The 12,871-nt window shown below is 56.2% G+C and overlaps 1 protein-coding gene across 3 annotated transcripts in view; it reads left to right on the forward strand.

The window, feature by feature from the left end:
* The window catches only part of ECE1 (endothelin converting enzyme 1), a 50,791-nt gene that overhangs the window by 16,351 nt on the left and 21,569 nt on the right, over positions 1–12,871 (forward strand). The window contains exons 1-4 of one of the 3 annotated variants that reach the window (XM_019541408.1): positions 3,401–3,541; positions 4,045–4,131; positions 11,271–11,412; positions 11,629–11,841. In XM_019541408.1, coding sequence (XP_019396953.1) covers positions 4,045–4,131; positions 11,271–11,412; positions 11,629–11,841 — 442 coding nt within the window. In that variant the 5' untranslated portion in view covers positions 3,401–3,541. Of the gene's footprint in view, positions 1–3,400; positions 3,542–3,987; positions 4,132–11,270; positions 11,413–11,628; positions 11,842–12,871 lie in introns of those variants that run through there. The other 2 variants (XM_019541406.1, XM_019541405.1) reach the window with 2 other exon arrangements.

The following is a 12,871-nucleotide window of genomic DNA, read 5'->3' on the forward strand; positions in this document are numbered from 1 at the left end:
CAAATCAGTAGGCCCAGTGCAGCTCCTGCCTGCAAGGAAGACCTGGACGAGGGCAGTGGCCGGAGAGCGCAGTAGGGCTGACATCAGCCCACTAGGCCTGCTCATATGGCCCAGGAGTGGAGCAGCCAGGTGGAAGCCCCCGTGGACCAGGAGGCTGCATGCAGCCCACGGGAGCGGGACATGCCTGCACGGGCTACGACGGTGCACCTTAGTTCACTTCATGCATATAGGAGCTAATATATCTATTTCCGGCTGTCAGCAGGTCCTTCTCAGTTTGGCATGGCCGCCAGAGGCAAAGCCACTTTCTAGACAGCTCTCTCTCTCTCTATATATATATAGAGAGAGAGGTCCTGGCTGATATTCTGCCCCAAGCCCTCCCCGAAGCACAAGGCTTCCCTTCTGTGAAAGAAAAGGCCTTTTAGGCTTTAAAAAAAACAAACAAACCCCAGCATCTTAATTCAGAATCACGGTTTGTCTGCCTGGGGAAACTGAGGGGCAGAGCTGTAGCGCTATAATTATCCCTCTGTAGCTGGGCCAGCGGAGCTACCTGCCTGCATCCCATCATCTCCAATAAAAGAGACTTTCTTTTCACAAAATGGCCCTGCTCCGGTCGCTTATATTTCAGACTAGGGTGTCTGCACCGGGCATTTGACTGGCAGAGCTGCGGGGCTATAAATACACCCCGGCAGCCTCCCCAACCCTGAGTCATTCTGCACACGCCTCTGACCTCTCTCCTTGCAGCTGGCTCCGCTCGAGCTTGGTTAATGGCTGCAGGCAGCAGGCATCTGCTGCACCTGGGTGCTGGCTGCTCCGCCGGCATCTGGCAGGTCTGTGTGCTACCAGGCCAGGCCCTTCTCCACGTCGGCACTTGCTCTGCGGCAGGCAGGAAATGTTGCTGGGAACTAAATCCTAATAGCATTAGCCACTCGTTAGATGGTTATTTAGTGGCAGCCCTGAAGAAGCACCAGCTGAGACCGTGCATGTGTGGAAGTGTGATTTCCATTGCAGCAGTGCCCAGGGGCTGTAGGCACAGGACTCGGGGTCCTGGGCACCTGGATCAGCGCTGAGACCACCCCTGCTTGCCCCCGGGTCGCACAGAGCTGGCCCTCCTGCTCCTCCCTGAATTCAAAGCGATGCCGTAACTTGGGCAGAGACAACATCCAAATGGAGCTTTCAATACTGAAAAACATAAAGTGGAGGCAGTTTTCTGTGGCTTTTAGCACATTGGGTAGGGAACACCCACATCCTGCACCCGCCTCACACAGATCCAGGCTCAAAATTGTTGCTATTAAAAACTAACTGGCTTTTGTCATTGATTGTAATCCTCGGTCTCTCACCCTGGGAGCATCGCTTAGGCTTTCGTGCCAACGCTTCCCCAGGGGGTACAACTCCAGGCTGGGGATTTGTGCATGAAGCTGGGAAATGCAGTGAGCTTCTTGGAGGACCGGGGATCTAGAAGAGAAGTCCTGTTTGTTAAAGTATAAGCATCTTACAGTTTTGGTGCAGCATTTGAATGGCAAGACGGGGGGTGAAAACAGGTTACAGCATGTGGAGTCCGTGACTTATGCTTTCGGATTGAATCCTGCCATTCGCTCCATCCAGCGGATTGTGCTCAGGATTTCCCTCTATAGCCCCAATCCTGCGTGCTGCTGCAGGGCATCCCGTGCCTCAGCGGACAGTTTGACTAGCTCCACCTGCATGGCCCAGCTTGTGGGATTTATGGCAGCAACAGGCATTCACAGATCGGATGATACTGCCTCCACGAGTGGTTGGTTTTGGGCGGCATGCCTGTTCCTGTATCATAAATCAGAGACCTGGACAATCTACTGCTTATTTCCAGCAGAGCTTTTCCTTTGATCTCCAACTATTTCCCATTTACACCCTGGTCTTAATATTTATCAACTTTCAAAGAGGTGGATTAAGTGAACTGCATGGATGTAGACAACCCTCTGATTAAAAGAAGCAGCATATTAAACACGCTCCAGAAGTGTGAGAGCCAGGAGGGAACACCTTGGTGGGGTGCCTGGTTATTAGTCTTGTAAAAGGGGAATGATAGGTGCTGTTGCTGGGGGAGAAATTGGACAAGTAATAGCCCAAGTCACTGGGTGAGGAGTTAACTCCAGCTGCAACATCCTGCAGGACATTTAAAGAGGCTGAGCAAAGGCAACTGCTTGTTAGAGCAGAGGCAGGTGTTATGCAATATCAAACATGTGTCTCTGCATCTCTCTGCTCCGTTTAAGCTGGCAAGGGAGTGTTTATGGGGCGTGTGGAGTAGGGGGGATGAAGTGCCCCAAACACCCAATAAATACAGCCTACTAAAGGCAGAGATCCAGGTTAACGCTTTATTAGTAGGGCTGGAATGGGTGCATCCTGGCATCCGGCTTGTTCAAATCCCTGTGTGCTGGGAAGTGCGTTTCAAGCCCACAGCTGGGAGTTAACGTGGCTCCAGGCTATGTCCACATTGCAGACAGAGGTGCGACTGCAGCAGGGGTAGATACAGCCACACCAGCTTTAAATGAGCTAGCTCCCAGACCAATGGCAGGATCTTTATCGTGCCGGGGATGTGCGTGAGCGGGCCCTCGATGCAGCTGCGGTGTAGCCTGTGCCATTAGCTCCGCTGCCACGGGGACCTGCACCAGCTAGTCCTTGCGCTGCTGTCGGGTCTCCTGAGGGCCGGGCGGTCAAGCTTGTACAGACTGGGAGAGGCCTGGAGCTGGGCTTGACACGGCTGCAAGCAGCGGGCTGGCTTGGGAGTCTGGCCCTGGCTTACTGGAACAGGAGTCCCTTGCACTGCCTGGCCCAGGGGGAAGCGATGCCGGGGTAGGAGGGGAGGCAGCGGAGAGTCCAGGTCTGCCCTGTCCTGGGCAAACTGCTCTCTCCCAGCCCCAGCCCCAGTCCAGGGCTTGGGGGTGAGTGGGGTGGGCAGAGGGAGACCCTCTTATCGGGAGCAAGAGCAAGTCCCAGAGGCCTCACGCTGAGCTTCTGCTCGGGGCCAGGGCAGGCAGCAGGGCAAGAGAGGCCAGGATGCTGGAGCAGCCCCCGGGTTTGGTATTCGTTAGCGGCAGTGAGGTAGGCGGTGGTAGTTGCGATGGGCAGAGGGGTAGGACATGTCACAGAAACCAGACGCTCCCCAGATGTCGGACCCACTGGGTGGGAGAGCCCAGCCGCCCCACGCGCAGACCCCGGCACCCTTGGCGCGCGGGGGAAAGGTCACGCAAGGATAACGTTGGCGCTCGGGCCATGACGGCTCCTCGAGCGTGTCCCTCGCTACCTTCCTCGCCATCCTTCCTGGGCGATAAGTGGGAGATGGGGTTGGAGCAGGGGTGGAGCCAGCCCGAGGGAAGAGGGGTGGCGTCTGAAGCTGTGCAACGATCCTCTGGCTCCTGCTGTGGAATGTAGCTTTACAAACGCAGGCAGCCTTTATTTTACTTCCTGTTCCCTGGCTCCGTCCCCGATCCTGTGTTTTGAAACGTGACCGTCTGATGTTCTCGGGCCGGGCTGCCGCGGCCCCTCGCTGCGCAGGAGACCTCCCCGCTGAAAGGGAAAGTTTCCTTCGGGCTAACAGGAGGGTTGCATGAGAGATGCGGAGACGGGGAAAGTTTTCTTGGCAGAGGCCGGGCTGACTGCTCTCGTGCCTCTCCGAGTTCCTCCAGCTCAGGCGTGTTGGGTAGCATTAGCGCAAAGCCTCGTGGAGGATCTCTAACGTGGCTGGGCGGGTGTCCCCGTGCCAGCCCGTCTCACACTCCCGGGCGCTGGTTCACTTGGACTCTCCGGGAAGGCGCCGCGAGTCCGAGCAGGAGAAGTTGCCCCCAGTTACCTTTGCTCAGCCGCTCCGTTGGTAGCAGTTGGGACTGCCGGCGCTGGGGCCACCGGCTCGGTACCATGAGCAGAGGTCCCGCACGATGGGGCTCCAGCCAGCAGGCCCTGAGCTGATGCACCAGCTTCCCGGCTCGCAGAGCAGTGCCTGGCTGGGGGGGCAGGCGCCTGCCGGTGCCCCGGACGATGGAGGTGCTAAGGGAATCTGTTCTCCATTTGACATTCCAGATGTCGACCTACAAGCGGGCGACGCTGGACGAGGAAGACCTGGTGGACTCCATCGGGGAGGGAGAAGTTTACCCTAATGGGATCCAGGTAGGTGCTCGCGCCTGCAAGGCCTTCTCCTTTGCATGTGATGCAGCTGCCAGCCAGAGGCAAAGGGGGGCATGACTCACAGTGGGGTCGCCCTGTATGATTTCCCTGCCACCACCCTGGGAAGGTGGAGGATGGAGCCCTGGTAGGTAGGAAGGAGCTGCCCTGCTCCAGTGCTGCCTGTGGTCAGGGTGGGCCGGCTGCTGCCAGTCCCCCTCTGCACTTTGAGCTGGGGGAGGCGAGTGAGCCCCGTGCCCCTAAAGGCAGCTTCCACCCCCAAAGCAGGTCGGGTGCTCTGGCTCGAGTGACAGGTCGTAAATGTGCTTCTTTGGTGGACAAGGTTCTTTGGGTCGATGTGCTCTCTTTTATTAGACCCACTAAATAGTTGGAAAAATTGTTCTTTGCAAGCTTTCGGACACAAACACCCTTCTGCAGGTCTGTGCGTGCAGCTGGCGGAAGTCCCTGCAGGTCTCAGTGGCCTCTGGTATGGGTGCAGGGTCAGTCTCCCCACTCACAAGGCTGGACACATGCGGGTATCCCTGAACTTGAGCAACGGCTGCAGCGGCAGACAGAGCTAGGACCGCTTCCAGCAAGCCACCTGGGCTTCCCAGGTTTCCTAACAAACAGTCTCACGAGCTCTCTTGACCAAGCCAATGCCTCTCGCCTGTCCCCATTAGCCCAGAGCTCTGGTTCTTGTTGGTCCATAGCCTTGGATACAGCGGCCTCAAAGCAACACCCTTTGCAGGCCGACTACCCCTGCTGTAACACCGCTGGGTTCCCCGCCAATCCCTCCCCCCATTGCTCCTTTCGTCACCACTCACAGCTCCTAGGGGTGACGTGCACCTTGGGCACCCCAGCCAACAGGCTGCGAAGAGCACAGCGGGCCTTGGCTGGCAGCAGAAACACCAGGGTATATTTTGGGTGTGTGCCCTCGAGAGCTATCCCACCAGCCCTGAATTTCAACTTGACCACAGGCCAAGTGTGGATTAGCCTGGGAGGTAAACCTTGTCTCATCCTGTTTGACCACTGTCTGGAGTTACGTAAGCAGGCGGAAGACACTTGATACTGCCGAGCCCTCTAATCTCCTAGACAAACAAGACCCAGTGGCTAGCAGCTGAAGCCAGCACGGATTTTTTTCTCCTCTGCAGCGAGGATGATTGGGATGGCCTGCCAAGGGATGTGGTTAATTCTCTGCCACTTGGTGCCTTTGAGCCCAGATGTTATAAAAGAGATGTTCTAGTTCAGCCACAAATGACTGGGCTTGTAGCAGGAATTGCTAGGTGGGATTTTACTGCCCGTGTGATGCAGGTGGCCGTGTCATGTTATATCGGGCCTTGTGGCCTGGGGGTGGAAAAGAAAACCTGATGAAAACAGCATTTTTTGTTCATTTGAATTACCAGAGCCCATAGGAGCCCTGTTGCAGCACTGTGCAAAGCACTGTCTGGACACACAGTGGTATCCCAGGGAGCTTACAGTCTTACCAATTAAAGGCAATGGATAGATGTGGATCCGTGGGGCAGTCTGGGGAAATAAGGAAACGTCGCTGGTCCATACAGTAGGTTGTCAGTATGCTGGGACCACTGTTGCAAAGCTTGCCGCTGGCAAAGGGGAGCTTTAAGGAGGGAGTTGCAGCCCCTCTGCCCCTGAACGTGCTAGAGATCCTCTCCAAGAGGCCCAGGGGCTTCTCTACACTTGCAGATTGGTTTGGACCAAGAGGGTGTGTGTTTGAAGTGAGGCATCCATTCGGCTGTAACTCCAGGGGCAGACCAGCCCTGCGTGACTCTCTCAAGGTCTCTCTTAGCTTGTCCTGTCCCACCAGACAGCATCTTGCGTGAGTGTTGCCTTCTCACTGGTCCAGTCTGACATCCCTGGTCCCTTCATTTCAATAAGGGAGGCAGGAGGCAAGGCAGGGTGCTACCTTATCTCAGTAGAGGGGGCGAGTGCAATGTCTGGAGGACCCAGCAAGCTCGGACCTGCTCTGGATCCTCAAGGCTGGTCTAGATGGAGTCGAGCAGCTCTCTGCCCAGCTTCTCATCCCGTGCCCCACTGTTTCTTCCAGTAGAGAACAGGCGAGCCAGTGCAGGTCTAAGCCAAGCTGCACTAGTAAAGCTGTGAGGGGGAGCTGGCGGAGCACCCAGGCACACACCAGGAGGTGTGTGAGCGGTTTTGGGGCTACAGAGCACACTCGAGGACAGCTCTGAACAGACCGCAGCAGAAGCCAGGAGCTGCCGTGCAGCAGGTCAGCCCCTGATCCTCCTCACAGGGGTCACGGAGCTCGTCCTGCCCACCCAAGGTGTTCATATGGCCCCATCGCTGCCATATCTGAGCACTTCGCCAGGCAGCACTGGTCCCCCAGGTGGTAAACTGAGGCACAGAGGGACAAAGCACCCCAGTTCCCAACTCTAGCAGCAGCACCTACCAAGCTAAAGTCCCAGGCTGTTGGGAGACGACATTTGTCTCCATCCAGCTGGCATGATGGGCTGCTGAGCAGCCTCCAAGGGGCCTGCCTCTCGCTCACAGAGGTAGCCTGTGAGTTTTGAGCAATGAGAACCTTTTCAAGTCCTTGGAAGAGCCAGAGCCACTCACCTCTACAAGGATGATGCCCTGGGGACCCAGCGAGAAGCCACTGGCTGCTTAGAGTAGTGCTTGGCCAAGCACTTGTAGGCCCAGGGGGGACATATTCCCAGCAGTGTCCGTAACTGTCCAAAGCCTGCCAGCTTGTGCGATCTGCTTTAGCCTAGCCACTATTAGCCGGGCGTTTAGGAGCCTTCTGAAGGCAGCTCTGCCAGAAACAGCTTTATTAAAACCTCCTGAGAAGGTTTACGTTGCATTACAATATGACTCAGGTGTGCCCGACACCATGTTTTGGCTCCTGTGCAGTGCCTCGGGAGGGCCGGCAGACGGTGTTAGGGCCAGGGCATGTTTATGGACCGATGGTTTCCAGTTCACGGAGATATGGTTCCTCCCCTGCCAATGTAGAGCGCTAATCGCTGTCAGTCAGGTGCAATTAAGCATGCAGCGTCGTGGACCTGCGCAGCAGGACTGTGTAGAAAGAGGCAGATGCATCCAGTCGCCTGCTTTGAGGAACCTAACAGTTAATCTTCAGGCCGAGAACAGCTGTGGGCTTGCTCAAATGCAAAGACAGCTACTGCTGGCTTTGGTAGTTGAACTTGGAAAAGTCTCTCCTTTCCCCCCCCCCGCAAGCAGCCTGTGAAACTTAATCAAGCCCATGGCAAAGTCCTGTTTTGCTCAGTTTTGTTTGTTTTGACATGAACATTGCAGAAATCCCTCCATCCTGCAGTGTGGCCACTTCTGGGGAGGAACACCAGAGGCCTTAAACACTGCATAGGGGAGCTGCCAGGTTCTCTGTGCTACGGTGGGCAAGACAGACAGCAGCCCACAGACCCTTGCCCGGGGAGCTTTGACCAGCGGAAAGCTACCAGGGCTGGGCAAATGCAGTGAAAACCTGAATGTTTTTCAAACAATAGCACGGGCCAGAGTCTCAGTGGGTGTAAGCTAGCCTGGACCCATCGGAAAAGCCGGCTCTCTGATGATAGCTTGTCTTCACACTTGTAGGGCTGCTTGAAGAGTGACTGAGACAGCCAGAGGCTCACAGAGACTCTCCGATCCATTGGCACGAGGGGCTCCATGCTGCTGTCCTGGATTTCTCCCTGCTTCCTTCCCTAGTCATAAATTTACCATTTACATTAGCCCTCGACCAACTGATGGCGGGTTGAGTGGTTCCTCACACCCAGTGGGGTCTTGCCTGGGATGATGGAGTTGGGGCTGGTCCTACTTGGAGCAGGGGGGTGGACCGGTGTGACCTCCTGGTCCCCTTCCCACCCTTACTGTCTCTCACCGCTGCGCTACATGTCTCCATCCTCCTGTGCCTGACCCCGGCGGATGTGAGTCTGTTCTGGCCCCTACAACCCTGGCTCATTAGCTCCAGCTCCGCACACTTGTGCTTCTAGCTCTGGAGCATCCTGTTTCAGTTCCAGCTGTCTGCTGACTATTAACCCAGTGCCACCTCTGCAGCATTTTGGTCTTTAGGCCTCCCACCAAGGGTTACTCAGGCCTGTGCTTGCATTGCTGTCTCCCTGCACTGCAGCCCCAAATGGCATGGCAGCGTTTCCTGCTATCGCTGTCAGTGCCTTGCGTGTGGTTGCTCCTGTTACTCCTTTTTATCCTCCATGTCCTGCGTGAACGGGGCCTTCCTGGCTGCTTTTACCTGTGGTGTCTGCAGGGTGTTCTTGTGTCCCTGGCTTTGTAGCTTGTAGCTGCAAACGAGGATTTGACGTGGCAAATTAGGGCATGCAAAAGCAAAGGGCTAGGCTGGATGACCTGGGGGGCTTCTGCTGACCCCACAGTACTCTGGCACCTGGCTTTCTCTTCGCTGCAGGCACTACTGCGTTGCCTTCTCTCCTGCCCATCCCTCTGCATGCAGCTCTCCTGTTCTCATGCCCCATCTACCCACCCTTGCCTTCAAAAGCAGGGGGGATTATGCTAATCTCACTCTAATTACTCCCCAAAATGGACTGTGGTCAGAGGTTGGACATTTCCCCGTGCCAGTGAATCACTGCCTCTGCCAGGCTACGGGACGGAGAGCTCTCTGCCTCCGGGAGCTGTAATGCCACATCCTGCTATGCTCTGTGACAGTGCTTCTTGACCGGGTTGCCACAGGGTCTTAAGCAGGGCTGCCCTGAGTCTACGGAAAGGTGCCTTGAGTCTAGAAAGGCTGAGAATCGCTGCTCCATGGCAAGGCAGAGCACAGCCTTGCAGCTGGTCGATTCATCCTTCTGAATCAAAGGGACATAATTATTGAGCGTACTGCTTCTAGCTGCTCGTGGAGGCATGCACATGCCAGTGCATGGCGGCAGGAGTTTAATGGCGCAGCCAGCCACTGTCCAGACCTCTCAGCTCTAGGGACCTGTGGCCAAATCCTGGCTGGCTGGAGCAGAGACGGGAGCATCAGACTGAGGAGACAGAGAGGCACGCGTCACGTAACGCTCTGCTCCGGCATGGGGGTGTCCACCCAGCCCGTGGAGGTGCGTGCTCACGTGGGCAGCCATAGGTGCGCTGGTTTTAACCTAGCAGTGAAGCCAGGGCTGCCGTGTCTTTGCTGCTCCCCTTGCTGGTGGGTTAAAGGTAGCTGGGCTGTGGCTCTCGGTGATACAATCTCAACTTCATGTGGTTGAGTGGGTGTCTGCAGCTCCGAAAGGCCAGCCTTCCAGGGTAGACTTGGCTGCCTCTCGCCAGCTTCCTGCTCTGCTCTCTCCCAGCCCCAAGCTGAACACCAGGAAAGCTGCAATATACTCTTCCAGAAATAATGAGGACTGGCTGAGTCTAGGCTTGGCATAAACACAGCCTGACCTCGAGCATGCATGGTGTCTTCGGAGTGGCCCCACCCTGGGCACGGGGGAGAGAAGGAGGGCAGGCACTACAGCCGTATATTCACATGCTGGCTCCATGTGGGTGCAGGAGCTGTGCGCCGTGCACTTGTTTTAGTTTTGCTGGTCTTTTTTTTTTGATGATCAAAGTCTAACTGGGGAAAGGGCCTCCAGCAGGGACGCGGGCATGGCACTGGCATGCAATGTGTACACAGGACGAAGGTAATCAGTAACCTCAGCCACTGACGGGGGCTGGATGCTGGTTTGGCCTGGTCGCCAGGCTGTTCCGGTACAGCAGGTCTCGCGTGCTGCCCCTGCCCCGTACAGCGCGTACCTCCACTGCTGCGTGCAGTGTGTTCCCCTGCAGTACAGGTAAAGTCAGGTGCCTCCACTGAGGGTAACACATGTAACACGGGGTTGGCATCATCCTGGCAACAACACACAGGAAACTCGGATAAGGTCCGCAAACCAGAAATGCAAATGTAACTTTAACTCCGTGGGTTCCTTAGTTTTGTGCTTGAGTCTGGGGTAACCACAGCATCCTCCTGGCCTGGATTACCATTAGGTGATGGATACAAAAGGTTGCTAGTGAGCACCAGGCTCTGTATAAACCCAGACTGGATGATGTGCCTGACAGAGCTCGCTGCCCACCCAGCGCACTGTGCGCTCCACGCGCACCCTGCCTTCATGCTGTCGTCACATGGGCGTGGGGCAGTTTGCTCAATCTGTGAAATTTTTCTTTAGTTCTAGGTATTATTATTCAAAATTATTATAAGTACTTTTAAGAAGGGTGATAATGACCCTGTCGTGCCTTTGCAAAGCTCTGGGGGGTTTATACACGGAAGGAACTTAAAAAGAAGCTCAGTCACTAGGCCCAGTGCCTAGCTGATAACACAGTGCCTAAATCCATTGCAATCGGTGGGAGTTAGGTGCAGTCCTGGGGCCCTAATGTCCAGTTCCTCCACAGTTTTAGGTAATAGAAGTAAAAACGGCTCCTGCTGAGGTCTGTTCATGAGCAAGCACCTGTGAAGGCATCACATGCATCCATTTGCACATGTGTCCTGCCGCTTCCAGCCACCCGGAAACATTTAGGTAGCGGCAGGGAGGACGCGCAACACGCCAGTGCTTCCACGGCTAGCTTGTAGCACCTGCTTGGCCAAAGCCATAGGCCTGACCTTTCCAAGAGCCTTGTCCACCAGCCAAGCTCGTGGAAGACCTCTCCTCCACGAAAACATTTCCAAGAACTAATTGGGAACAGGTGATGGCTGTGGGATAGCAGGAATATGAAATATTATTCCGATTGCAGTGTTTTGCATGCATTTCCTCTCATTGTACCTCCCTTCCTGTTAGGATTTCTGGTGAGCGCGGAGTCCTTTCCAGCTCGCAAGCTTCAAATGGGTTCCTCCCCGAAGTCCCCGCGCTCTGCTGACCTGGGCGTGACGGGCTGACCGCAAACTCTTGTGAAGCCGTGCCTGCCGACGGCAAAGCTCGCATCTCCCGTTGCATGAGAAATAAGCAAAGAGTTTTCAGACCCGATTGGGTGACGCTTTAAACAAACTCTCCCAGTTACACCTCGTCGTTGGCACCTGTGCTATCTGCAGGGAAAATCTTTACTGAAAAGGCTGGGCTGTAAGGGGCAGGAGGCTGGGGCGGTGGGAACGACCTCTTTCTTGACACAGTCAGAGCCATAGCGGCCTGGTGGGAAGGTGCAGACTTTCTCGCCAGCTGGATGGATTCTTCCTCTTTCCTCTCCAGGTGAATTTCCGTGGCTCTGGGAACGGCAAGAGCTGCTGGGCAGAGCGCACGCACATTGAGAAGCGGCTCCTGGCACTGGTCGTGGTTCTGGCAGTCAGCGTCTTGGCCTGCGTCTTGGCCCTGGTGCTCCAGTACAAAGCCAGTAAGTCCTTCCTTTGCATCGACACACATTGCCTGTGGAGCAGGCCCATTCGCGGGGCCTGGGGGTCACTGGGGTTGTCCCACGGCCTGTCCTAGGAAACCGTGTGCTGCACCAGAAGCCAAGCTATTCTCCTGTCTCAGCGGTGCTGATTCTTCTCCTGCTGGGATTTTCCCTCCGCCGGGACATGGGGCCTGATATTCTTCCCTCTCCTTCCAGAGCCACCCCAGGTGTGTTTGACCGAAACCTGCATCTCCGTCACCAGTTCCATCCTGAGCTCGCTGGACCGATCGGTGAACCCCTGCGACGACTTCTTCAGCTATGCCTGCGGAGGCTGGATCAAGGCGAACCCTGTGCCTGACGGGCATTCGCGCTGGGGCACCTTCAACAAGCTCTGGGAGCACAATCAGGCCATCATGAAGCACCTTTTGGGTGAGCATCCTCTCACAGAGCCATTTTAGAGACAAAGCAGATGCGTGCTAGGCGCTGGGAAAGACGAGCGAATGCCCAGGCCCTGGAGAAATGCCCTAAGATAGGCATCAGCACCCTGCAGCCCATGGGCCAGATCCAGTACACAGGGCTCTTCCTACCTCTAATCTTCCCCCACCCTCGCACAGCAGCTTGCAGCACACCCTGGGGTGGCAGAAGGCAAAGAGATGGCATAGGCAAGGGAGATAAGCTGCCCAAAGAAAGGCAGGCATTTCTGGAGGCATCACCCTTTGCCTGGGTGGAAGGGGCCTGGGGTGAGCTCAACCCCAAGTGATTTGGGGCTGCTCTGCTAGGCTTGTGGCCTCCCGGGATACAGACACATCCCCGCCTGGGGTGTGCCAGGGACACGCCGCGTGCTGCGGCCCCAGAGGACTTGGCCGGTCCTCGGTGCCAGCTGCAGCCAGGGCAGGATGTGAGCCGACCGTTCCCAGGCGGCAGCCACGGGCTCGACCAGGAAACCAGATCTCTCTGCTATTTATTTTTCTTTATGCCCCCAGGATTCTTGACCTTTGTGTTCGTCGCTTTGTCTAGGAACTCGGAGTTTACAGAGCGAGTCGGCGGGCGCGTCTCCCGCTCCCGCTTGCCGCGGAGAAAGCCTCTTTGTTCTCCCGGTCGCAGAGGGAGCCAGCTGGGGACACGGCCGGTTTGTTGGGAGGGACTTACCAGCGCGGGCGAGGATTGCCAGGCCTTGTTGAAGGCTGTAGGCTAAGGAAGCCTCCCCAGTGTATGGCCGGGGAGGGTTGAAAGCCAGCGGAGAGACCAAGGGGTCTGTGCCCCTTTCCTGTGGCTCCCATCGCTGGATGGTCTTGGTCCTTCCCTGAATGCCCAGGCCTTGCTTCCTCTCACGCTTATGGGAAGCATAGTTTCATAGTAGCTAGAGTCAGAAGGGACCTAGGTAGATCATCTAGTCCGACCCCCTGCCTTGGCAGGAAAGAGCACCGGGGTCAGATGACCCCGGCAAGGTGCTCATCTA

The sequence above is a fragment of the Crocodylus porosus genome, unplaced genomic scaffold (genome assembly GCF_001723895.1).
Source record: "Crocodylus porosus isolate Cpor-Errol unplaced genomic scaffold, CroPor_comp1, whole genome shotgun sequence".
Lineage (NCBI taxonomy): Eukaryota > Metazoa > Chordata > Crocodylia > Crocodylidae > Crocodylus > Crocodylus porosus.